General features: G+C 36.7%; 4 protein-coding genes across 4 annotated transcripts; 2 read left to right on the top strand and 2 right to left on the bottom strand.

The window, feature by feature from the left end:
* The first annotated feature begins 5085 nt into the window (after positions 1 to 5085).
* LOC110735111 (protein CHLORORESPIRATORY REDUCTION 7, chloroplastic-like) lies at positions 5086 to 6258 on the top strand. The gene is made up of 3 exons (XM_021915260.1): positions 5086 to 5519; positions 5628 to 5749; positions 5863 to 6258. The coding sequence occupies exons 1-3, from the start codon at positions 5447 to 5449 to the stop codon at positions 6136 to 6138; spliced, it is 471 nt and encodes a 156-aa protein (XP_021770952.1). The 5' UTR covers positions 5086 to 5446; the 3' UTR covers positions 6139 to 6258.
* Positions 6259 to 6379: 121 nt separating this feature from the next.
* LOC110735112 lies at positions 6380 to 7698 on the bottom strand. The gene is made up of 3 exons (XM_021915261.1): positions 7060 to 7698; positions 6697 to 6805; positions 6380 to 6557 (listed from the first exon to the last, which is right to left on the bottom strand). The coding sequence occupies exons 1-3, from the start codon at positions 7329 to 7331 to the stop codon at positions 6501 to 6503; spliced, it is 438 nt and encodes a 145-aa protein (XP_021770953.1). The 5' UTR covers positions 7332 to 7698; the 3' UTR covers positions 6380 to 6500.
* Positions 7699 to 10739: 3041 nt separating this feature from the next.
* On the top strand, positions 10740 to 11570 carry LOC110734905. The gene is made up of 2 exons (XM_021915033.1): positions 10740 to 11213; positions 11439 to 11570. The coding sequence occupies exons 1-2, from the start codon at positions 10740 to 10742 to the stop codon at positions 11568 to 11570; spliced, it is 606 nt and encodes a 201-aa protein (XP_021770725.1).
* A 23-nt stretch (positions 11571 to 11593) lies between these two features.
* On the bottom strand, positions 11594 to 12656 carry LOC110734904. Its single transcript, XM_021915032.1, has 3 exons — positions 12111 to 12656; positions 11913 to 11993; positions 11594 to 11821 (listed from the first exon to the last, which is right to left on the bottom strand). Exons 1-3 carry the CDS (start codon positions 12654 to 12656, stop codon positions 11594 to 11596), a joined length of 855 nt encoding a protein of 284 aa, XP_021770724.1.
* Between the last annotated feature and the right edge of the window lie 2878 nt (positions 12657 to 15534).

The raw sequence follows: 15534 nt of genomic DNA, 5'->3' as shown, positions 1-15534 counted from the left end.
TTGTGCATTCAGAGAACAATGTAGCCTAAATGTGTGGTCCTACCTGATCTAGGAGTCCCTTGATAGTGTTATTAGGTAGGAAAAATCCAAGTGATGAAGGGTCCAGTTTTGCCCAACTTCTTGCTTCTGACATCTATCACATTCCCCACTGCCATTTGTGTCTTAATGTCTTTGATTAGTCTGTGAATAGTTGACCTGTGTACCTGAAACTTGATTGCTTGCTTTGTTAAAAATCCTCTTGGTATTTCCCCACACTGATGTTCTAATAAAAAATCATCAACAATCTGTCTCTTCTGGGATACAGTCAGCTCTTTCTTGGCTCTAGGATTGCCATTTGTTTCTTGTTGTTGTTGACTGTGTTGATTGTTGTGAGTTCCTTCATTGCTTGCATATTGGTCTTCCATGTTGCCTTCATCGTTGAGTATTTGGTCAATGCTGAAATAAGCATCATTGAAATTGTCTGCCATGCTTGATAAACTAATGACCCTGAGTTCCACAGATTTAGGAACTGGTAATGAAGTTGGTGGCTGTTTTTTTTTTGGGCTTTGCTGTGCTGAACCAGAACAATTCAAAGGAAGATGCTGCTTCTAACGTAGGATTAATTAGGCGTAGGATGGTAGCCTGATTTGCTAAACAATTGCTGTAATGAGGATTTCTGACTTTTGGATTGTAAATTTCTACTTGTACTGTGGATTTAAGGCAGGTTGTTTGTTAAATACCCTGACTTGATTGGAAAAGTCAAGTTGGGGGAAAAAATTGATGTTTCATAAGCTGTTATATTCTGGTGGCAGGGTCTTTAAGTACTCTTCCAAGAGTGCTGATTTGAAATGGAGGGAAAAAATTTGGGGAAAAAAAAAAACAGACTGAAATGTTTGGAGGGAAAAATTTTGAGTTGAAAATAGAGTTAATTGTTTGGTGGGAAAAAAGGGAGGTAAAAATTTAGGGGCTGAAATTTTTACCCCTCTTATTTCACCCTCCCTATAAATTCAGATTCTCTCTCCTCCTTTTAAAAAAAAAAAACCGGGTCCCCACTATAAGATTCTCCCTCCTTTTTTATTCCCCTAATCACATGCCCCTCATTACACTTATAATATCCTAAACACTCTCTAAAAGTTTTGACTTGGTTTCCGCAACAAGTACACTTGTTGCAATTAATCATTAACGGAGGTAGTATTTAAAAAGTTGTAAAAGATAAAAAAAAATTCTAGTTTTATCATCGACAAATTTGATGTATTAATGATTTGTGGCAAAATCAATTATTTGTATTACTAGTAAAATGAAAAACAATAGTTAAGGTAGTTATAATCAAAACGTTATTTTATAAAGGTGGTTAAAATAAAAATAAAAATAAAAATTAAAACAACTTTTATTATCGACAATTAAAGATATTAATATAGAAATAATGCATTGACAAGAAAGTCAAATCTTTATATATAAGTAAAAAAAATAGAGAATTGATTCTATTCACATTAAATTTGAAATGTTGAAATTCAATTTGGTTTATTATTGTTGAATATTTTCTGCAAACATTTGTAGGTTAATTTTTGTTAGATGATTTATTCCATCCTTATGAAAGTCTTATTGCACCTAAAATTCTAGTTTTTAAATAAATATTCCATTTCATCTGTTACATATCCAATTTAATTTGAAGTTTCTATCAACCACACCTCACTTCTATTTTTTCGTTTTTTTTAAATTTACATTTAATCAATCAAACACCATTAATTTTTAAATAATTCCACTATAAATGAGACTTTTATACGGATACAACCTTACATTGGGATTCAATTTATGTGATGCCTAAAGTCTAATAACATGGAAACATGTCTTCTATGTGTAAACCCTTATGTGAGAAAATTATTAATATTTCCTAGTACTTAATTCCTTAACATGCAATTATGTTGGCTCTAATAGAAGTGATTGGCACAATACAAGGCCAGAAATTGAATATGGAGCTTTTGTGGTTATACTTTAAAAATAGAGTGTCCTTAAGGTGTGTACAATGAGACATATTTTAAACTCTTTACGACTCGAGTGGGACTCTAGTACATGTTGTAGTCGAGCCAAACTTGTAATGTTTATATGATTATCTTGTTTGTGTTGCTAAATTTGATATTTGATGGAAAATCGTCATCAAAACTTTCATACATAGAAAGGGTTTGCATGATTACTTCTCTTCTTACAGTCAAATTATCCACTAGTTAAAAACTTGGCTTTGGTGGTTTACCTATCTAGATAAAGATTAATTATTGATGTTTATGTTTACACTTCTTCTACTGTGTAGACATTGACAGAGCAATCAGATGATCGTATATCAGCACTCCCATCTGACATCAGAAGGCACATACTCTCTTTCTTAACAACGCGAGAAGCTATGCAGACAAGCACCTTATCCAAGAGTTGGAGGTATGAATGGCTTGGCATCCCCTACCTCAACTTTGGGCGAAATTTTCTACTCAAACGCTGGGATTTGGACGGTGAAAGTGATGATTTCCCACATAGTGTTACAGCTGTCCCAAACCTTGAAGTTGTGCAGAGGTTCATGGAGTTTCTCGACAACACTTTCATAAGCAAAAGGCAAACATTCCAAAAGCTAAGGCTCTATATACCTTTAATACAAGGGTTAAGTCCAACATATTTGGACGGATTTTGTAGTTGATGAGCTTGAAGTTGAAGTCATTGGCAATGGAAGACCAACGACGCTCAATGATTTGTACTGTGTGCCAGAGTTTATTTTATCTTTCAACTCTTTGACTAAATTATGTATTCAGGGTTGCAAGCTATCTGATGAAATATCTGTCAATGAAATTAATCTCCCTGCACTACGCGAACTTTCTATGAGCTATGTCGTAATGAATCAGCAAGTGGTTGATAACCTTTTAGCTAGCTGTACCAGAGTTGAGAAGTTGAGCTTCACTGACTGCCGAGGTTATAGATCACTTCAAATTTTACGGCATCCTAACCTACAACATCTTATACAGATAAGTGGCATCAGCTTGGAATTGCTTGAGATCAACTCAGAAAATCTCCGCTCACTCTTTCATGCAAAATTGGGTGCTCAGTGTAAGCTTGTGTTGTCAGCCTCGTGTTTTAGTACTTTAACAGATATCGAGCTTGTTGGTAAGACTCTATCATATACTATTTCGATCTTTATATGTTTGTAGCACATAATATTTCGGGTGCATTGATTCTAATTGTGCCTATTTCAGGTTGTAATGTTGATGATGAATTGGGCTTCGGCATCTATCCAGGTTTATCAGATTTAAAACTGTCAAAATGTTGGTTTACCAATTATTGGTTAAAACGACATCTCTCCCAACTTTTATGTCTCACTGTTTTGAGGATTGTCTATAGCTCTGGTTTACAGCATTACCTGCGGATCACATCAGGCCGTCTGCGAAGTTTAGAACTCAATAAAACTGAATTGAAACTTTCTGCAAATCTGTACAACTTCACATTTAGCTCGCAATGGAACTTAACATCTCTATCTTCAGAAACTAGACTACTACCTTCTAGCATCACCGTTAAGCTCCCTATAAATGCCCCTTCGAATAATACATGGGATGTACAAATAATGAGATTGCTGGAGCAACTAAGGCATTGTAAGTCCTTGTGTATTGAGACGGCACTGATTGAGGTACAGCCTATTCATGAATGATTCAACTTTGTTATGTGATCTCATCTATGTTATGTATGATGAAACTAACATTATATTGCTTTGGTTTTATATGTTTAAGAGTGTCATAATTCGAAGACCAGCGAGGCAGAGATATGAGTCTCCACTTTGTGAAATCGACGAGTTGAAGGTATCCTGTTCTAGTTCTGTGAGCTTTCTTGATATTACCAGATGCATTGAAGCCATGCTTTGGCTTTTTCCTCGGCTGAAGACTCTTCGCATTATGGAATTTGTCCCTCCTCGCTTATCTTCTTTTGCACATCTCACAAATAATTTATTTAATTTTTTGCTCAAGGTGTGTTTTTCTTATTTAATATTCTATATTTGTTTCATCACCATTTCTTACAGTAGTGTGTTGGAATTTGGTGTCATAAATGATATTTTTTCTGAGATGACTTAAATTATAATTGTTGTCTGTTATTTAGGGACGGAGTTAGTATATGACAATGTTATTCTTGGAGAAGTTTCATCTCTTCAATTACTCTTCATTTGATTTTTATCTGTGCCAGTTAAATTACAAGGAGCCGACTAATGAGTTACCTCAAACAACCTGTGGATGCTATCCGTCTCAACCTATCAATTGTTGGAGGCATTCATTAAGGGATTTTGAGATCGTTGAGCAACAAGGATTTGAAGATAATGAAGGAATGGTGAAAAGATTTCTCGAAAAATCTGTGATGGGAATCTGAATGGTGTTCCTATTAATATTGTGATGCTTCATTGCTCTACTATTGAGGGATGTCGACGTTGGTGCAGTATTGCAGCTTACTGCATTGCCTGCAGTGTCCTCCAAGCTGAATGTTTCTTGAAGTTAATGTGTTTCTTTCGTTTGGATTATGAAACTTGTTGCTTTCGTTTGGATTTTGAAACTTGTTGCTTTTGTTTGGATTAAGAAACTTGTTTTCGTTTGGATTATGAAGTTTAAGGTGTTAAAATTTGAAGCATTTGTTTGGATTATGAAATTCATGTTGGCGTTAGTTTGTGTACATTATATTATCCTACTGATGTTTATTCTCCATAATAGCTTTCAATGGTTTAAGACGTTAAGCATCAACAACATCATTGATTTCTAAAAAACATTTCTAATATAATCTCTGTTTCCCTTCATTCATATTTAATTTTGAAAATTTGTAATCTTTCTTACCTGATTTTATAATGAAATTATTTCGTTTTGTTTGTGCAGTTATTAGTGCTGTAATTTGTTTCCGAAAATGTCATAATTGAGGTCTTTTTCCCATGACCTTACACAATAAATTGGTCTAAATAAATGTCAAAAAGTTCTTACACAAGAGGGTAGAAGAAGGCATGTATAATATCATCTTCTCAAGTATAAAGGGGCAGTAGTAGATACTAGATAGACGAGATTTAACTCCTCCACATGTTTGGTGTTCGTGATGGCAATGAGAGAGACCGTGGTGATGGGACGACGATGGATGGATATTTGTGATTAATGTAAAGTGTCATTAACAATATTTATGGTTTCACGACCTTAGGTTTATAAACGTATACTTTTTGATTCAGAGGGCGGGCCTCAGTTTCAACAAATGTGTTAAGGAAACCAAACACGAATTTTGGTTTTAGACCATTTGAGGACTCCTAAATTTCTAAGATAGATTTTAACTAATCATATCAATTGCACCAAATGTTCTACACTAAAAGACACACCAACTCAATTTTATTATCCAAACTAAAGCCATTCATCTAAAATCATACTCCAACACTGCACATCCTTCAGCTAATTCTCAATACCCAAGATTCGAAGGCTAAAGAATGACACCAATAACCAGATTATTGAACACCCAGCTACAAAACATCTACATTACTAATCATCCAATTCTCTTTTGTAAGACTTCACTCAAACTCGCGATATAAACAACTACCATCAACAATTTTTTTCTTCTACAAATCAATCTAATTCTAACAGCAATAACACTTTGGTGTTTCCTTTCAGATGAATCAAGCCCACGGTTCTACCACCGTGTACCGGAAATCCCAACACATCAACCTTGTCTTGGTCAGCTGAATACTTCAACCTACAACAAACTGCTTTCATGCAGGAGTGATGCAGTCAAGGCAAGTCCAAAAAAAAAAAATAAAAAAAAAATTTCTTTTTCTTAACTACCTATTTTTAGCCAATTATCATGTTGAAAATTTCTTATTGCAAGAAATACTTGGGTGTTTTACAGAGTTATGCAGGTAGACGGCGCAGGGCGAATTACATGGACACAGATACTTATGTGTACTTGGAACCAGGGAGAAGTGAGGAGTTTGTTTCTGAGGAAGAATTGAAAGATAAGCTTAAAGGGTGGCTAGAAAATTGGCCAAACGAGACGTTACCACCCGACCTTGCTCGATTCGAAACACTAGATGATGCAGTCTCATTTCTTGTGAAATCTGTATGTGAGCTTGAAGTTGATGGAGATGTTGGTTCAATCCAATGGTATGCAGTCCGTCTTGAGTAAAGTTGTCATGTCGCGTTTCATTAGAAGATTCAATAAAATTGGAATGATACAGAGAAGATTAGCAACTTTTCACATTTGGTTGTAACTTTCATTATAATTTTCATGACAGTATTTAGTACATTTTGTATGTGATTCAGACCGCTTCAGATTTTTCTTTGCTCATTACTAATGCTGTTGGGATTTTAGGAAATTCCATGTAATTTATTGGTAAAATGTTACTGCAACATTAAACAACAAATTCTTATGAAAAGAAGTAAAATAAAATTACACAAAGAACTAGTACAAATACAAGGTTTGTACAAGTAATTTTTCAACAGGCCCCGAACTCGAACAGCAGAGTGTTCCTTTGATACTAGATATATTTATTGTTTCATGTTCAATTGACACTGCTCTACATCAGGAGATCGCAGTTCTTGAATCTGCCAGCAAGAAAATTGATTAAATCATACATTCCAGTACGAAATTTCAAAAAATGGGCAAGTGGTCATATAAATTTGACATGTAACTGAACAATAGAGTTACCAAAGTAGAATAAAATTAAGGAATGATGTAACGTACCTTAGACCGAATGATGGAGGGTGGCAAGAGTGCGCCGCCTCTTCGGCTTTTTCGACCAAGGAGACCTTTAGATATAGGAGACAATATATTGTCTGTTGGACTGGTGTACCTGACATTGAAAACAATTCAAATTGTTCTTCATTAATCTAGTTTTCCTAACATTTATCTGATAAAAGATTAATTTAACAATTATGAAAAAGTGCAGTAGAGTATCTAAATTAATAAAATCATTGTATAAATAAGAATATATTAGTTTCCAAACTTTTAACCACGACTTTGCAAAATCGTAAGTACTCAAGTTGATTTATCACGTGCATTGACACGGGTACATTCTATAATTTTGTGATACATATTCGTACATACCTTTCAGGGTACTTGAATGGTTTCGGGAGTTTAAGGCGATCCGGTGTGCCTAAACCCGTTGAAACTTTGCACTTGCAGCTGTCATCAGTATAGTTTCTTAAGTTTTGTACATATTCAGTTTTCTGCATAGAGTTCTGGGTGTCTTCATTTTTCTTTGCAGAATTTTGTGTACCTTCAATTTTTTGGTAATGTTTCAGAGAAGGCGGCGATTCAAAACCAAGTGTAGTTGTGTTTAGTTCTTTAAGAGGCATTGCTTCTGATGATTTTGCCATTTTAGAGAGGGATTTTGAAGAAAGGAAGAGTACCTTAATCTGATGTTTAATTTTGGGGTTGCAAATGATAAAAGTATATAATAAATCTTATTTTTATTAGTGGGTTGAAAATGTTTCAACGGTCGAATTATAATGTTGTCCTTATTTTTTATTTGAAACGTTTTTTTTCCTTTTTCTTGCCATTTGTGCACCACTTTTTGTCTCTCTCTAACCACTTTTTGTCTCTCTCTAAAGATTGCCACTAATGGGCATTTTTTTGGTTGCCCAATCTCTCTCTAACCACTTTCTCACTCCTCCTCCCCATGGGCATTTTTTTGGTCATTTTTATTCTACACCAATGGTCAAAAATTATAATCCCCACCATTCTCTCTCCTATTTTTAACCCTATACCCCACCAATATTTATCTCTCCTAGACATCATTAAATTTGTAATTTAGTATTTCTTAATTTTATTGTTAACAAAATTTTGTATTGATTAAATTATTTATGAGTAGTACAATATTAATTATTTTTAATATTAATTTTTGCAAAATGTATTTTTTAATAAAATAATAATATTTATTCTTAACTAAATTTTTTTATTGATTAAGTTATTTATGAGTACAATATTAATTATTTGTGTCATTATTTTATGCGAAATTTCATTTTTCATTAGTACAACAATAACGATTACAACATTGGAACATAATGATCGTACACCAATTAGACAAACCAAATAAATTAACGATTACAAAATATTTACTCAATGGTTGTATAAAACAAAAACTACAATTGGACTTGACTACTTTTTGGGATTTGACAGTTCAATGGTTGATAAAACCAACCACTTGACTCATAATTGTATAAGACAAAAATCTACACAGTAGCTAGTACTTCACTCTTAATTGAACAAAATATATGAAAATGTAATATAATTTGATAAATTTTTGGAACATAATTAATAATAAAAATTAATTCATTGCAACATAAAATAAACAAAATACTTGAAATCATAATGCATAATAAACTACTCTACTTTCCACCATACACTTCTTGAATTAGTTCCTCCTTCCACGCTTCTTCAGTTGGTGTAAGTGGCGTCGTTTTGGACATAATTGCTTGCAACATATCAAATTTCATCTTCTTCTCTTGTAATTCGACCTGTTTGTTTTTCCTCTTTTCCTTTTCCCTTTCAAGCTCCAACCTTTGCTGCCGTAAATTTGCCTCAAAGCTTCTAACTTCAGTACAAGCCTGTATCTGTTCACCAATACTTAAAATTGCACTATCATGAGCAATAGCTTTTCCCTTACGCTTAGCCTTTGCTTTTTTTACCCCGTCGGGTCTGGGTATACCTCCTGATGAAAACCCACCAACGGGAACATCTCCTTCAGCTTCACTGTCAGTTCTCGATCTCTTTCCACTTCCACTGGTATCCTCGGTGACCCCTTCCGGACGCAGTTGACAATCCTGTCGTTCCTTTAGTGACAATGCCCATCTGAGTTTAGGCCTCCACTTTGGGTCATTCTTTATCATTTCCCAAGCGTGGGGAAAAATAAAATTGTGTGGTGGTTTGGCTGATATATGGAACAACTTCGAGGCCTTTTGAATTTGATCAACTTCGTTGAATCCACTTCCAGTTAACGGACCCGCTTCATCATAACAACTTGTCCATAACAGTACATCTGCCGCCATCCTTCTCCAACGGTTCTCCAAACTCTTCGCATAACAACTTGTCCATAACAATAGCTTTTCCCTTACGCTTAGCCTTTGCTTTTTTTACCCCGTCGGGTCTGGGTATACCTCCTGATGAAAACCCACCAACGGGAACATCTCCTTCAGCTTCACTGTCAGTTCTCGATCTCTTTCCACTTCCACTGGTATCCTCGGTGTCCCCTTCCGGACGCAGTTGACAATCCTGTCGTTCCTTTAGTGACAATGCCCATCTGAGTTTAGGCCTCCACTTTGGGTCATTCTTTATCATTTCCCAAGCGTGGGGAAAAATAAAATTGTGTGGTGGTTTGGCTGATATATGGAACAACTTCGAGGCCTTTTGAATTTGATCAACTTCGTTGAATCCACTTCCAGTTAACGGACCCGCTTCATCATAACAACTTGTCCATAACAGTACATCTGCCGCCATCCTTCTCCAACGGTTCTCCAAACTCTTCGCATTTCTGGTTGGTAGTATTTCTGGCTTCTTAGCTTGAACCATGTCGTACGCCGCAGATATTTGTCGCCAAAGTTCAGCAGCTTTCATGCCCGTACCCACTATCGCATTTCCACTGTATTTTAAATATAGCCCAATAAGAGCTTCATCTTCTGCGACTGACCAAATACGACTAGCTTTAGCGAGTTGTTGGTTGGAACCCACCCGCATTCTTTGAGTCGACGGAGGGTATTGAGGTGTCTCAGGCACATTTTCTTCTTGGCTATCATCGTACTGAGAGTTACTTCCTTGGTAGACAGGAGGTGATTGCACGTAATCAGTGTTTTCAGTTGGAATTTGTGGAGGTATTTCAAGTTGTGGAGGTATTTGTTGTTGTGGAGGATTTTGCAGAGAGGTGTTGCTCAATCTTTGTAGGAAAAGTTTAAATTGAGGTTGATTCATGAAATTCTCATCAAAATCATTACAATTTTGAGAAAGTATTGAGTAAAAGGGGTTATTGGGATCCATATCTATTTTTTTTTATTAATTTCAAAAACTAACACAATAATAACAATAATAATAACTATTATAAAAATAATAATAATAATAATAATAATAATAATAATAATAATAATAATAATAATATTAATAACAAAAATAATAACGAACAACAATAATAATAGGCTAAATTAGAAAATAACACCTGTTAAAAGACCTAATTTTGTTTTTAACACCTTAAGATTTCGAAGTTTAATTATAACACCTGTTAAAAAATAAAAATTTTGCTTTCACCGCCTAAATTGGAACAACGTTAGAGGATCTGTTAGCTGGGCCCACAATAACGGCTATTTTTTCCAAACTGCTTTATATAGTTACGACATCCTTCACTAATGTAGAATTGTTGAGCTGATTACACAAAATTGCTTCACATTTTGCGAATTCGACTAACAAATTGGCGAAATTGTTTGATTTTACCATCATTGTTTGGGGGACGTAGATATCAAATCAGGTAATTGCGTCAATAGCACTTTAGAAACCCTAATTTATCTTTCAAAAATAAGGCGTAAATTAATCTATATGTTGTTGACTTAAATGCATAATTCAGGTCGCATCTGGCAATAGTCATGTAATTCGTAAATAGTTAGGGTTCATTGTGTGTTAATTGTGCTGTAATTTGCGAGAAAATGAAATTAGGGTTCATTGTAGAAATAATTTGGGGGTTTTGATTTGTAGGAGTGATTGTGTTAATTCCCTTGGTTCAATTGTATTTTTTCATAGTACAAATGGTTTTGCTTATTATGGATGGCAAATTGGTGCAGGAAATGTCTTCTACAAGTTTCTCACCTTCAAAGGAGAAGAAGTGCAAATGTGGTGTTCCCTTTGCAAAGCTTACCAGTTGGACAAGGGAGAACCCTGGTCGTAAGTTCAGAACATGCAAGTTCTACGATCCTGTAACTGAGAGCAGAGGTTGTAAAGCATTTGAATGGGTGGATGAACAAGATGGGACAGCCTGGCAAACAGAGGTGATCAACAATTTGTTGTTAGATAAGAAACTGTTGAAGGGGGAAATTAGTGATTACAAGAGGGAAGTTGATGATCTTGGTGGACAGTTGAGGTGTTTGCTGAATGAAGTGGACAGGCTGAAAATGAAATGCAAGGCTTTAAACTCTGACAGGAACAAGATGAACAGAGAGATGCATGGAAGGAATGCTAGATCAGATCACTCTGTTCTTAGTCTTGCTGTTGGGATTAGTTTGGTCATATTAGTGATCCTTCTTATTAGGGGGTTTGTAATGCATTAAGTATAACTTTTAATGCTAGTAATTGCATGAAACAGTAATATGGTAATGTAATGATTTATAAGTGGCAGTGAACCACTATTGCAAGCAAACTAATGTACACAATTATGAAAGCAATGAATTAAGTAAGTACCTAAGTAGTTGATATTGCATTTAAGTTGTTGATCAAATTTGTTGTTGCAGTGCCTAACAAAATTGGCTGGTAAAGCCTTAAAGCAAAGTATTAATTTAACAAAACAGGATCCTTGTCCTAAACTCAAAAGTAAAGCTACAAATATTGCAACTGATTGTTCAGAAAATACAACCAACAACTAAAGTTCAGAAAAACAATTCAAACATCATTGTGTCAGCCCTCCTTGTCTGGAAGTCAGCAGCTTAGCCCTCCTTGTCTGCACTCCAGTAGCATTGGGTTCAGGTTGGCTGGAAGAGGGGGTGGTGTGATGCTTGGCTTGTGGCTGCCCTTGTTGACTGTGTGAACCTTTCCTCTTACTCAATGGTTCACAGCCAGGTTGCTCTTGGGGAAAAGTCCTATTCCCAATGTTGTTTGGACCAGCCCCTATTGCACTCTGTTTATTAAACACAAATACCAATAAACAAGTATCAACATCCAATTTCATCACAAATTTTAAAAGAAAAGTTACAAACCTAACAGCATACCTTCTTAGCAGCTTTGATCTCCCTCTTCTTCCTTTGCTCAACTACCCAAGGTGAATTTAAAGGAGGCCTTCCTGCAGTTCTCTGCTCAGTTGGTTAAGGTTCATGTGGACCCTTGCAAGTCTTGGGATAGTGGCCAAATCCACCACAAATCCTACACTGACTTTTCCTCCTCTTTCTTCCCTGCTCCCCTCCTGTTACAGATGTTCCCTCCCCAGGTTCTAGCTTCCTCTTCTTCTGTTTAGGTCTTCCAGGCTGCTGTTTGAATGCTGGTGGATGAGGCTCTCTCATGTTCACTCTCTCCCAATTCTTTGGGCCTGGCATAGGTTGAATTGCAGGCTCATATGCTGCTCTGTAAGTGTCCATAGTGTAATAGGGGTGGACAAACTGCTCAGCATCAACCCTCTGATCCATTATGCATGCAAATGCATGAATACATGGGATGCCTGTTAATTGCCAGTGATTGCAGGAACAAGACCAATTTGGCAAGTCAACTAGAACCCGGTCATCATTCAGCTGCACTTCATAAGTGTCATCCCTGGCAGCTTCAATTATGCAATTCCTAGCCACATAGATCATCCTCTGAAATAGCTTATGCACATATGGAGTGATGTTGGTTGTGATTTCCTTGGAGTCCTCCCACTTCTCATTATTTCTCCTCATCATGTACCTCCTCATCCATTCCATTTGGGTGAGGATAGGTTTGTCTCTTGCATCTCTGATAACAGAGTTGAAAGTCTCACACATGTTGTTTAGTAACATGTTGGACCTGCAACTGTCACTGAATGCATGTTTGCACCAGTGATGAGTGGGGATGTTCTCCAAATAATTGTAAGCATCCTCATCAAGCTCCCTAATCTGTTGCATGGCTATCTGAAACTCAACCTACAACCACAACAGGAACATTATCATGAAAGAATAACATACACAACTGTTGTTGCTCTTATTTTGCTTTTATACACAACAGGAACATTATTACATGAAGTAGGTACATGAACAGGAACAATATCATGCATTTACTTATTCAAAATAATTTAAGGTCACCTAGAGACTTACAAATGTTGTTGCTCTTGCAGCACTCCAAAAGAGCTCTTTGAAAACTGATCCAGTGAACTTCAACTTGAAATTTGCCCAAATGTGCCTAACACAGAACCTGTCTCTGCATTAGGCACAACTTCAGACAGAGCTTCACCCAGTCCCTGTTTAACATCATCAACAATTACTTGTCACACTTCAAACAATAAAGAACAGGACAGAAAATAAGACTACAATAATCAAAACAATATTACCTTCTGCCTGTCTGACATGAAGGTGAAGCCTGCCCCATCTGCACTTCCAATGCATTGCATCAAGGATTCCAGAAACCAGACCCAAGTCTCCCTGTTTTCAACCTCACAAGTTGCCCAAGCAATGGGGTAAATGCTGTTGTTCCCATCCTTGGAGACTGCAACTAAAATCTGGCCTGGATAAGCTCCTTTCAAGTGGCAGCCATCCACCCCTATAATTGGCCTACAACCCTTCAAGAACCCATCCTTCAAAGGCCTTAAACAAATAAACATCCTCATAAACAAGGGAGGCTCAGGATTTTCAATGCCATCAATCACAACATTACAACCAGACCCAGGGTTGTATTTCATTACAGCCTTCCCATAATCCCATACCCTAGCATATTGCTCTCTTGCTGAACCAAAAATGATCAACTTAGCTCTACATCTTGCCATCCAAGCACTGTAGTAGGTCACTTCTACCCCCAAGTCATGAAGCACCCTATCCTTGATTTGCTTAACCTTCCATGATGGGTTAGTTCTGAACTCCTCAAGATACCTCTCAGCAATGAACTCTGCTGTGACCTTCTTGTTCTCCCTGCTTCTCACACATTTATGCTCCAACTTCATGGTTTTTATTTGCCAAGTCTGTTGTCTTTTTAACTTAGTAGCATGGATCTTGAAACTACACTTCACTCCACCCCTGCATATACACAAAGGCATCCTACTTGTCTTTGTGTCAAACTTGCACCCACACCTATTCCTACACTGAATAGTAATCCTAGTACTATCATTGTGTAAAAAATAGTACTCATACCTATTCTGTATGGCATGAACTCTTAAAGCTTTCCTCAACACTGTAGCATTGCTAAACCTAAGCCTATGAACAAGTACAACAGGCTTTGAGAAGTCAGATTTGTCATTAAACCATGGACTTTTGTCCTCTTCATCAGATGAACCATCCAAGCTCCTTAGGTCATCTGATTCTCCCTCAATTTCTTCTTGTAGTTGTACCTCATTCACATCCAAGTTACCTTTCAACCTTGCCTTTGGATCCTTCGAAACCCCCTCATCATGTACATCAAACTGCTTCCCAAGACTTCTTGTTACCTTAGCTAAAATTTCTTCAGAATTCTGCACAAACCACCTCTCATCCCCACTGTCATACTCCTCCTCTCTAGGCTCCCAAGTTATGTCAATCTCACTCCCATCACTTGAAGAAAACTCATCTTCCCTCCCAGTCTCACTGCCCTCACTACTATCCTCAAAAATCAATCCTTTGCCTACAGATTTTTTTTCCCTTTCCCTTATCCAACACCTTCACACTGCCAGAACCCCTTTCAAGCTTAGCTTTACCCTTTTGTTTCCCCTTACTCAACAACTTCCCTCTACCAGGAACCCCCTTAATCTCAGCAGAAACCCCTTCAACCCTTTCTATCCCCTGTCTAGATCTAGGTTTAGGAGATTCTTCACCCTCCCTCACCTTAGGCTCATTTTTGTTAATTCTTGGGCTCTTCCTAACTACAGCAGGCTTACCTGAACTTTTCTTCCCCTTTCTCTCAGCCTTTACTGGAGTGGACTGGGCGTGGATCTCATGTATGGGCCTTAATGTTTCATTAGCTGTCACAAATACTTCAACATACCCTTCCCCATTCACTGTCTCCAGCAGCCCCTTCACTTCCTCTTCATTTACTAACTCCCTTCTCCCTGTGTTAAAGGTCCTACCTCTTTCTTTATACCAAAGTCTGTAGTTAGGTGGGACATGGACATTAAAGTTCACAAACCCATGCACAGCAGCTACCCTCAAATAATGCAAATCTATCTTATCCACTACCACATCCCTCCTCCAATAACATAACCTACCACACCAACAAAGCAAATGCTTTGATTTTGACACTTGTTTAGTAACAAAAGCACCCCCTACTCTAAATACTATATCAATTAATCCATCTTTGTTGTCGGCCATTTTTCTACCTAATAAACAAATGCAAAGCAAATCAATAAAACCCAACATAGCTAACCCCATTACACAGTCAACCGCAATACTTTAATCAACAAAATCAAACATATTTAAACCAACACAATGACAAACCAGTCAACAGTCAACAAAATCAATGATTTAAACTAAATAATTCACACATTACACCAAATCATACTTAATTTAATCAAATTCAACTTTAATTACAAATTACCCCATTTTACTGTTCTTAGGGTTCCTAATTTTTTTTCCCAAATTACCCTACTACACCCACACAAATGGCATAATGCAGCACACAGTACTTGTTGAAAACTACTTTAAAGGGTTCGAAAGGTACCTGTATTGGAATCTTACTCCTGTTGCTGTCAGAATCCACGAAAAA

The sequence above is a fragment of the Chenopodium quinoa genome, unplaced genomic scaffold (genome assembly GCF_001683475.1).
Source record: "Chenopodium quinoa cultivar QQ74 unplaced genomic scaffold, ASM168347v1, whole genome shotgun sequence".
NCBI lineage: Eukaryota > Viridiplantae > Streptophyta > Magnoliopsida > Caryophyllales > Amaranthaceae > Chenopodium > Chenopodium quinoa.
Note: the sequence above shows the minus strand (reverse complement) of the source record. Positions and strands in the feature narration are given on the sequence as shown.

Coding starts and splice junctions, on each gene's coding strand:
- LOC110734904 (XM_021915032.1), bottom strand. CDS start 12,656: ATGTGTGAGACTTTCAACTCTGTTATCAGAGATGCAAGAGACAAACCT. Junction 11,994..12,110: donor AACCTGGGGAGGGAACATCT/GTAACAGGAGGG, acceptor CCAACTGAGCAG/AGAACTGCAGGAAGGCCTCC. Junction 11,822..11,912: donor AGATCAAAGCTGCTAAGAAG/GTATGCTGTTAG, acceptor TTTAATAAACAG/AGTGCAATAGGGGCTGGTCC.
- LOC110735111 (XM_021915260.1), top strand. CDS start 5,447: ATGACACCAATAACCAGATTATTGAACACCCAGCTACAAAACATCTAC. Junction 5,520..5,627: donor TAATCATCCAATTCTCTTTT/GTAAGACTTCAC, acceptor GTTTCCTTTCAG/ATGAATCAAGCCCACGGTTC. Junction 5,750..5,862: donor GCAGGAGTGATGCAGTCAAG/GCAAGTCCAAAA, acceptor GGTGTTTTACAG/AGTTATGCAGGTAGACGGCG.
- LOC110734905 (XM_021915033.1), top strand. CDS start 10,740: ATGGTTTTGCTTATTATGGATGGCAAATTGGTGCAGGAAATGTCTTCT. Junction 11,214..11,438: donor TTGCTGTTGGGATTAGTTTG/GTCATATTAGTG, acceptor TTGTTGTTGCAG/TGCCTAACAAAATTGGCTGG.
- LOC110735112 (XM_021915261.1), bottom strand. CDS start 7,331: ATGGCAAAATCATCAGAAGCAATGCCTCTTAAAGAACTAAACACAACT. Junction 6,806..7,059: donor CCATTCAAGTACCCTGAAAG/GTATGTACGAAT, acceptor TTTCAATGTCAG/GTACACCAGTCCAACAGACA. Junction 6,558..6,696: donor CCTCCATCATTCGGTCTAAG/GTACGTTACATC, acceptor TCTTGCTGGCAG/ATTCAAGAACTGCGATCTCC.